The 10,574-nt window shown below is 35.6% G+C and overlaps 1 protein-coding gene across 2 annotated transcripts; it reads left to right on the plus strand.

Moving 5' to 3' along the window:
- Nucleotides 1-985: 985 nt before the first annotated feature.
- On the plus strand, nt 986-9,266 carry OOSP2 (oocyte secreted protein 2). Of its 2 annotated transcripts, XR_012483080.1 has the most exons (5): nt 986-1,127; nt 1,745-1,827; nt 3,191-3,369; nt 6,315-6,430; nt 7,516-9,266. XR_012483080.1 is itself a non-coding variant. In XM_074272696.1 (4 exons), exons 1-4 carry the CDS (start codon nt 992-994, stop codon nt 7,649-7,651), a joined length of 567 nt encoding a protein of 188 aa, XP_074128797.1. In that variant the 5' UTR covers nt 987-991; the 3' UTR covers nt 7,652-9,266. The 2 variants fall into 2 exon arrangements, 1 of the variants encoding a protein (XP_074128797.1); XM_074272696.1 differs by lacking the exon at nt 1,745-1,827 and having other exon boundaries at nt 987-1,127.
- Nucleotides 9,267-10,574: the final 1,308 nt, after the last annotated feature.

Consider the following 10,574-nt stretch of genomic DNA (forward strand, 5'->3'; position numbering starts at 1 on the left):
CTATGAATATAGTTTTCCAAGACCTATGATCCTTCAGTGTAGTAGCTGCTAGATTTTGTGTAATCCTTATTGTAGCTCCATCATACTTATTTAAATTTGCTTTCTTGTTGCTTCCAATATTTTCTCTTTAACCTGGTAGCTTTGGAATGATGTTCCTGTAAACTTTCTTTCTGGGATCTCTTTCCATGCCTCTTGATTCACTGTCCCACTCACTGTAGCAGATTTTCAAAATATTTTCCTCTCTTCTCAAATGTCTCATGCTTTCCCTCCCTCTCTCTCTACTTCTCTTCATGCGTTTTCATCTGAGAATTTTGTCTCATCTATCACTGAAGAAAAATGAGGTCATATAGAGCTCCCTCTTCCTTTCTCATCTCTCATATTATGCCTTTTCTCTCTATTACTTCAATCACGTCTCTAATGAAGAAGTGGTCCTTATTCTTACAAAGAGCTAACTTCTAAAAACAAAAAAAGATCCCACTCTATCTCCCCCCCCCCTCCCTGAGGCTGGAGTTAAGTGACTTGCCCAGGGTCACACAGCTAGGAAGTGTTAAGTGTCTGAGACCAGATTTGAACTCAGGTCCTCCTGAATTCAAGGCTGGTGCTCTACCCACTGCACCACCTACCTGCCCCCCCCCCCCAAAGCTCATCTTCTGTGAGAAACCTTCCCCTGTCCTTCATAATGCCATACTGTCTTCAGGCTAAGTTCATTTCTATTTTTTCCTTGATATGTTTAATGTTCATAGAGGTTTTCAATCTGTACTTTGCCTTTCTTTGTGTCCCTGACACATAATAGTTAATTAATAAGGATCAGGTGATTTAACTTGATTTGATTTGAATTTTAAAACCTTTGACTGAACACCTGACTTAATAGAGAAAAGCTGTTATCATGACAGGGGTAGAGAAAATGAGGATAAGGTAGAGAAAACAGCAGAAACAGTGGGACATTGGAGACACCTGAGAGAGGTGTCATCTACAAAAGTAACTTGAGCTAATGACCCCTCTACACAACTTCTTGTTCTCTCTTGAAGATATTTGCCTTTCTCTAAACTCAGTTAATATGAAGAGATTTCTGAGATTAAGAGTGCTGTGTGTTTTAGTTTTACGGGCTTGGATCCAAAGCTTTCCAGGTACATGGGAGAATATATAGCAGTTTCCAGTTGGGCTTTTAATAGCTATTTCTTGAGGCTGTAGTTTTTTGTGGAAAAATTGACTTCCTGAGATGTAAGCTCTTCCCTGTGTTATTTGTCCAAAGCTAAACCCATCATTTCACATGTTAAATGGAGAATATTTTTTGGGTAGCTGCTTTTCCTTTTTTTAAATTTTTTTTAAATTAAAATTTATGGAATAAAACAAGCATTTCCATAACACAATAAAAGAAAATTTGCATTGAAGCAGTAAATCTATGTACTATTGCTATTTTTCAAATATATAACAAAATTATAAATTTCTTTTTTCCCCCTCTTCACACCTTAGAGATGTTTACCATTAGACACAAATAAATATATACAGTCATACATATTTATCTATCTATTTCTATACATAAATCTATGTTTCTATTTCATCAGCTCTTTCTCTGGATGGAGATAGTTCCTTTTTCATATTTTTTAGAGTTAATTTGGGTATTTATAGTAGTCATTTGCTGAAAGTCATTTTTAGAATGATATTGTTGTTACTATATGGGGTTGTTATATCATGCAAGTTTTTCCATATTTTCTAAAATCCTTGAACTCATCGTTTCTTATAGCACAATAGTATTTCATCACAATCATATACCACAACTTGTTCGATCATCCTTCAGTTTCCAGTTATTGACCACTACAAAGAGAGGTACTATAAACATTTTAGAATATATAGATTCTTTTATTTTCTTCTATCTACCCTTTCTTCCCCTTCCCTGAGGATTGTGTGAAGAGATTGACCCTTGTTGCTTTGCTTCTCTCTCCCTGGTGCTGTCTTCTAATTCTTAGTGCTTAATATTTTGTTCCTTTACCCTCATGAGAATCACTTTATTGTTATTGCTTTGATTCCTATTTCAAATAGACTCGCTTCTATTTTTATATCTTTAGCTGTTACCTTTGATCCAAGGTCCAATAATATATTTAATTGGGGTCATATTATTTCCTTTTGACTGTCCTGTGGAGCACAACTCAATATGTCTGACATCCAGTTCTTCAGTTTTCTCTCTTCCTTCTTCCAAACTATTTTCCCTTCATAATTAGTTTTCTTGGATCTCATCTCTTTCACAGTCTTAGAATCTTGTACTCTTCATTGATTCATTTCTTACTTTTCTCTCGTCAATCTTTTTGGTTTGTTAGCTTATAGCTTTCATTTTCTCCTCATTTTTACTTTCTAGTTTGCCTATTTACCATCATTCTTGTATCCAGGTTATTCAGTTACTTTCTTGTGTATCCAATTTCTACTTCTTGTAATGGATTTTTAGTATGATGGCTGTGGGACACTCATATCCCAATGCTTAAATGAATGGTGGTGTGTTGAGATTGCTCATTTGGGCATTTTGCACCCTCTTTTCTTCTTTTTAACCTACTTTTACAACATTTTTGGATTCTATAGAAAAGAATCATTTATTTCAACCCAGGGTTCCCTAAAATTTCTTGAGAAAAAAGGGATGCAAGTGGAAAAAGTTTAAGAAGTCCTGAGCTATGCCATGTACTGACTATTCTATGTTCAACTTTGATTGAAATTAGTTTAATTCTGATAGAGTTCAGAGTACTTAAGTACTGATACTTGTTGGAAAAGTATTAAATTAATTTCTAGTCATACTCTATAACAGCCAATCTGGATGATGTTCTGGAGGAAATGTGTAGTTATTGTTTAGTCTGGTATTACGTGCCATGGTGCATATGCTTAGTTTTTCTGTTATCTTGTCTCCAAATCTGTTATTTTTTCCCCTCCAATATTTGAGACCAAACTTGAAAACATGTTAAACATAGATCATAACTCTATCTTCTTACTGATTTTTGTTACTGTCAAATAGGATATTATAGATAAAGAATTTTGCAAACATACAAACTCTACAAAAATATGAGCTCATTTTTTTTTTGTGGATCAGTTTTTGGTTACATTTTTCTTGACTGTACAAATCAGAAAATTAATTGGTAGTCTTCAATCATGTCTTGGGGCCATTGATTGCATTTAGACTATGTGAAATAATTCTTTGGTCTTTCTACAGTGAGAACAGAATGCAATCTTCACATACTTCAGGTATTTGTGAAGAAAATCATATTTAATGATGGTATATGGGTGAGCTCTAATGCCCTGACAATGGGAAATAACTGCCAAGTAAATAATATGAGAGAATTTGAATTTGAGTTCAATTACTCTGTGAGAGAGTGCGGAATTGAAACAAAGGTAAGTGAAGTACACGCTATAGCTAACCAACTGTTGAATTATTCTCTGTTGCCATGGCTAGCTGATCAGAACTATATCTTGAATTGTAAAGTATTGTCTAGAGAGAAAAATAAAGTGAATTTCCCATGAGCCAATGCTAGTATGAGTCTAAGGGATAGGTATGTGTGGGAACAAAGAACTGGTGGTACCACATAAGCCCCAATATCCATTGCTACAGGGCTTGGAGATTCTCCACGGCCAAAAACATGGATCCCATTTGCCTGGAAAGATCTGTCTGGATCTATCCTTGACACTCAACTTAGACCCTATGAGCCAAAGTATGATGTTCCTGGATCAGAGCCATCCCTCCCTAAGGGAGCTCGGGTATGGATCAGTCACATAGGGGAGTCTACCAGAATTGTTACTAGGTGCTTAAGAGATGATGTCTAGAAAACACTTAAATTGAAAAACTCTAGGTGAAAAAATATGAACTCGCGGCTAATATTTACTTTTAACTATCTCTCTGAGTTACTTAATAGTGTTTTCGCTTCCTTACACCTAGACTTACCGTTTAATCTTTTCACCCCACAGTTCTAGGCAGACAGTTTCCACCGTTAGAGGTCTTACTTGAATTAGGATGCCTAAACAATTGGGTCTTGTTTTGCTAATAAAGAACATTTCCATTAGATTGAATCTGGGAAGTGGAAGAACTAGTCTTTTTCATGATTGCTTCTAGATGAGCAGACTGACTCTAGGTATATTACTCTTACACGGTGAATCCAGAGGTTTACTTCTTGGGTAATCTCAACTTATAAATGCATTTATTAAGTGGTCACTGTATGTCAGCTGTTGTACTTGAGATAAGGGGGGATGGAAATAAACGTTTAAATAGCACTTAAAAAAATGAAAGAACACTTAATCTGGGCTTGGAAGGAACCTGCAGATCGAAACGGAGATGAAGCTAGAGAGAACTATCTGGACCCTGGAGCCAGTCATGGAAATTGAAAATAGAATGAATTTATGTGAAGGAACTAGTCCAGTTGGAAGAAGTAATGAATATGTAGGACATGAGAAAGGGAAACGTGAACAAGCATTTATTGAACACTTACTATGTTCCAAGTAGACCACTAGATAGCACCATAGAGCACTGGGCTTAGAAACAGGAAGACTATTTGTAAAATAAGCTGAAGAAGGAAATAGTAAACAATTCCAGGATCTTTGCCGAGACAACCCCAAATAGAGTTGGGGATGACTGAACAACAACAACAAATATTCTAGATACTGTGCTAAGCACTTTATAAGTACTATTTCATGTAATAAGCTTGGAAAAGTTAAGCAGGAGTTGGATTGCAAAGATCTTTATATGGTAGACAAAAGAGCTGATGTTTAAACCTAGAAGTTAAAGAGTCATTGGAACTTCTGGAGCAGAAGCTAGATCTGATGCTTCCTGTGCTTTAGGAATAGCAATTACAGGCTGTTGGGAGAATGCATTGGAGACTGGAGGATATTCTTATAGTAATCCAGGAAATAGATAATAAAGACCTTTATTAGGGTGATAGCTGTGTGAGAGGAACTTTTAGGATAGATGCAAGGCATTTCATTTTTTTAATATTTAATTATTAGTATGAATTGGTGAATGCTAAAACTTAAAAAAAGTTACAGTTTTATTGCTGTTATTATTATAATTTGCAGATTTTTCCAAGAAAATATTGGAAATTTACCACTATTTGGGGGAAAAAAAGAAAAGTCTTGACATTGTAAAAACATCCCCACTATTCAGGAACTGGTCCAATCAAGTCAAAGCCCCTTATCCAAGATATTTTCTTTTTTTATAGCTTTTTATTTGCAAGATATATGCATGGGTAATTTTTCAGTATTGACCCTTGCAAAACCTTCTGTTGCAACTTTTCCCTCCTTCCCCTCACCCCCCCCCCATGGCAGGTGGTCCCATACATATTAAATATGTTAAAGTATATGTTAAATATAATATATGTTTACATATCTATACAGTTATTTATGCAAGATGTTTTCAAGATAGAACAAATGGAAGACATGAGGGAAAGCCAAAGATTATTACAAGTTGGTTGAGCTTGCTGCCCCCTAGGATGGTAGGCATAGTTAGCAAAATGCGAGTGCTCTGTTAGGATAGGAATCGATAATACGGTCTATTTTGGATTATTTTTAACTTGATGTAGTGATGACCACAGACAAATAATAATTGTCAAAACAAGTCTTGATAGAGAAAATTGGACTAGATTTATAGATCTGGATGTCATTACTCTAGAAAAAGTTAAATTTCTAAAAGATGGAAAAAATAGATGGAATAAAAAGGGCGGACACAGAACTCTGATTTTCATACCCATTTATAGTCTTGGGGACAAGGATGACAATTTGCAAAAGATTGGGATAATATGAATAAACACATTGAAAGAGACCTAGTTATCGGTAGGGGTGGTGGGATAGGATTTGGCCAATTGGCTCACTGACTACAGAATGAGATAGAAGGAAACCTGGGGAGGGTGCTGCTATTTGTCAATTGACACATCATTGGTAACTTTGGAAGTCCCAGTTCAAATCGAATAGGAAAAACGAAAACCAAATTTTATGGTGTGAGGAATTGAGGAAAAGATGATAAAGTGGAGCAATGAGTATAGGAAGTTTTTCCCAGTAAATTATCCAAGGGAAGGAGGAGAAAACTAAAAACTTAGCATGAGGAGACACTAGAGTCAATTGGAGTCTTTTATTTTATTTATTTATTTTTTTGGGGGGAGTCTTTTAAAAACTGAATAAAAGCCAGACTTCTTTATAAAAAGCAGAACAGCCAGTACATAAAGAGATTGAAAGTTAAGAAGATCAAAGGCATGTTCAAAGGGTTAAGCTTCCAGGAGAAAGAGAAAGATGGAAGTTAGGGCAGAGGGGAGATAATTTTGATACTCTTACAGAAATTCTTTCTTTCTGCCCCTCAGGTTTATGCTACCAAAGTCATTTTTCACACTATTGTCCACTATGACCCAGAGTGCTTTTTACTTTTACAAGATTATCATTCAAAGACTGATTTCCATGTATCATGTGTAGTAAGCAGGTAAGTTCCAGAGCTGTTATTATTCATCTTAATATCCTCCCAACTGGACAGTGGCTTATTTCCCCCTTGCCAATTAGTCAGTGTTGTTAGAAACCCTGGAATAGGATTGGAACTACAGAGGAGAAGCAAGATGGGGCCCCAGAAAAAATTGTGGTCTTGGATCCCAAAACCTCTGTTTCAATTGTCACTGTATTACTTGACTACCTTTGTAATATTCAGATTCACTCTTCTCCCTGATTTAACTATCTTATTTGTAAATTTAAACAGGGTCAATTCAGTATGTGTTCATTAATCAAATAGATATAAAGTATTTTGTTTCTAGAATTTAAAAACTTCCTCTTCTCCTTCTCCAAACATCTTCAGCAGACAATGCTCTCAAGGGCATTACCATTTGCTTAGATTCCTTGAATTGTGGACCATGTATCTGGATAATTTATAGTCCCACAACTTATTATTCCAGAGCAGGTAGTGATGGTGCAATATGAAGCATATTTCCCAAAATTCCAAGGGGGAAAATACCTGGATTTGGTGAAGAGGGGGGAAGGTTGAAGGACCATTCTGATAATTTCTGGGATTAGTAGCACAAGGGTCATACCTAAAATAACGTAATACCTTTAGCAGTGAAAGCCATTCACAATCTGTGCCCGACCGACATTTAGTCATACTATACATTATTCCATTTGTATTCTATACTCCAATCAAAGTACTTTCTCCTCCTCATTATACAAAACACTCTATTTCCTGTCTCCCTGCCTTTACATAGGCTGTTTATTCTGGTCAGAATATACTCTTTTCTCTCCCTTTTTGGAATCTGATCTTCAAAACTCGGCAAAAATATCAATTCCAAAATGATCTTTTGGATTCCCAACTCTCCTGCTTCCTTTATTTCACCAGTTAAATAATACAATTTGCTTTCTCTTGTAAATGTAAACTCCATGAGAACAGGATATATTTTCTTTTTTTCTTTCTTTTTTTTAATCTTTTTATTCTTGGTACTTAGCACATTAGGGTGTTATAATAAATGGTTTATAATTGAATGATCTTGACCTTTTGTAAATTTCCTTTTCTTCACCTCTCTTTTACAGGATAGTACAACCAGAGTATTCTCTATGGCCCCCTGGGCAAGATCCACAGGACAGCGCATCCTTGAGTTCATTATTATCTCCAGATCCAAAAATCTGCGTATCGCCGGGAACTAGCTCAGAACCTCAGGAGATATAAATCCATCGTGCCGAAGATATGTCAGCATTTATGAAGGTGAATTTCGACATTATTGAAAAGTTTGTGATTTGGGACTCTTATTGCAAGATCATTTATATTTGACAGTTTCCCATTCCTGGAATGGATTCACCCATCAATACCCAGTTCAATCACCATTTTTTATCTCAAAACTCTTCTGATGTTTTTTCCCCTTATCTTGAATTGCTTAGGTCTTCTCTGCTTAAATTTATTGTATTTAAATTGTAATTATTATTTGTTATTCATATATGTCTAGTATCACTTGGATAGGACCACCCAAGACCATTAAGAACAAGAACTATCATATGTCTTTTTTTTGTATTGAACACAAGTACTAGAATAAATGCTTGTTTGCTGCGAGTTGAGAGAGATTCATTCTGATAAAAAGGACACAAAGAATAGAAAATCTTTATCTTAATCAATAAACATTTGCTATGTGCCGTCTATTACACTGTGTCAAGGACATGGAGAAAGGCAAAAAATAGTCCCCTTTTGGAGATCATGTTCTGATAGAGGTAAACGACATACAAATAACTTTGTAGACTTAATTTATAATGTAAATAAAAGTAAGATAAGTGCAAAAGATTATATGAATTCAGGCAAGAGAAATTAATTCTCTCTCTGTGTTTCTATCTTTATGGAATGGATTTAAAGAAATTTGCTTTTTCTACTCCATGAAGCCTCTCTGTGGCAAGGTCTGCTCCCTAAATCCTTCTGCATTCTCTCCCGGGAACTATTTCTTGATTCCATGGCTGGTCTTCATATTCACGTTCTGTCATCGTCTCTGCCACAGCCATAGTGGGTTATCTATGCCCAGGACTATAAGATTTAGCAGTAAACACCATCACTGCTATCATGGTGCTATCTTGTGTAAGTCTCACAACTTGTAGATACACTTTGAAGCTGTAGATATCTGCTGGAAGCTAAAAAGCATCTTAAGATTTTTCCTTTTTTCAAATGCATTTTCTAATAAACCTCATGTTGCTTTTTTGCTGCCTCTGTGGACAAAGGGACTAAATGGACCACACAGCAAGTCACAGGAATGGGTCTCTTTATTCATAATAAGATACCAATGACTTTTTTGGCTTGTTTCTTCCTGACGCCGTTTGGAGATTTCTTGGCAGAGATATTGGGGTGGTTTGCCATTTTCTGCAGTTATTTCATCATTGAGAAACGGAGGCAAACAAGGTTAAATGACTTGTCCAGAGTCACACATTTAGGAAGTATTTGAGCCCAGATTTGAACTCAAGATTCAAGGCTAAGCACATTATCCATTATACCACCTAGCTGCTCTAGGTCTCAGATACTTGCTATGTGATCATGGGTAAGATGCTTAACCCTGTTTGTCTCAGTTCCTCATCTGTTAAATAAACTGGAGAAAGAAATGGCAAACCACTCTAGTTTTTCTGCCAAAAAATCCCCAAGTGGGGTAATAGGGAGTTGGATATGACTAAAACTAATCACTTGCTGATGATCAAATGTGAAATACATTGAAAAATACCATACTATTCTTACTGTAAATATTATATAATATATGTCCTCATATAAATGTGAACTTTTCTGGTTGCTTGTTCCTTTGAAAGGAATAAAAACTAAGTTTGTGGGCCCCGTGGCTCTGGTTCTTTAGCAGTTGTTAAACACAGTCTATGTATGTTTGTGGCACATTCTGCTGTTTCCCGACAGCAGCCCTATCTTGTGTCAGCTTTGGGATCTCTGTCCCTTTTGGTTAGGGAGAAGAAAGATTAGAAGAAAGCGACAAGAGCAAAACTCCTGGAAGCAAGGACTGCCTACAGAATAAAGTTAGTAAGTCAAGTCAAGCTAATGAGCATGTACAGTATGTACTCTTGACATCAAGGCAGATGTAATCTTTAAAACTGTCCCATTCATAAAGTCTATCTATTTCTCTTCTGTTTCCCAATAAAAGTTGGGAGGGAAATCCAAGAAGCCTGGACAGTGGAAAACTTATATTCCTCACTACTGTCATCAGTGTATATATAGATGATCTACAAACTATCTCCCTCCCCCAAAACAAGAAATTAATCATCTATTAAACATTAAAATTTAGCCATCCTTAAAATCAAAGGAGAGAATAACAAAACTGAAAGCAAACCCCAATATTAAGTAGAGAAAACAAAACTAGGAATCTATATAGTTATGCAATATTTTATAAAGTAGATAAATCATTAGAAAAGTTTTATTAAAAAAAAACCCAAATGACTGTTTCAACAAAAAAACAAAAACAAATTCACAGTCAATGAAATAGGAGGAAAATGATCTGAGCAATTCTTTTATTTCTATGAATATTTCCAAAAACAAATGACCAAGTCTAAACAAAAGGTAATAGACTTTAAGTTCTCTTAGGAAGAGAAATTAAACAAACCATAGATGACCTTCCAAAGGGAAAAAAAAAGCAGTGAGTGAATTCAGGCAAATATTTGCAGAACAATTAATTCCAATATTCCATAAACTGTTTGAAAAAGAAAATAGAAAAAAAGAGATGCTGCCATATCTACTCTGTATGATACAAATATAATCCTGGTATATAAATCAGGAAGAGTCAAAATGGAAATGATAAACTAGTATCAATGAATATCGATGCAAACGTTGAAATAAAATATTAGTATTTACTACAATAACATATCACAAAATTTATACACTATAGGTTGTAGAAGACAAATCAACACCCATTCTTATTTTCTGTTATTGATCGAACAGAGCATTTTCACTAGCTGTCTCCCATTCAGAACGGCATTCCTCCCGGCATTCCTCCCTCGTAGAGCTCGGCCTTTCTGCTTCCTTTGGGTCCCAGCTAAAGTGCCACTTTGAGCCAAGAACATTGACATCCATGTTACTATAGATCCCTTTTCCCATGAGTTTCTTCCTCATGGTACTCTTTGCTATAGAA

This window comes from Sminthopsis crassicaudata, chromosome 6 (genome assembly GCF_048593235.1).
Source record: "Sminthopsis crassicaudata isolate SCR6 chromosome 6, ASM4859323v1, whole genome shotgun sequence".
Taxonomy (NCBI): Eukaryota; Metazoa; Chordata; class Mammalia; order Dasyuromorphia; family Dasyuridae; genus Sminthopsis; species Sminthopsis crassicaudata.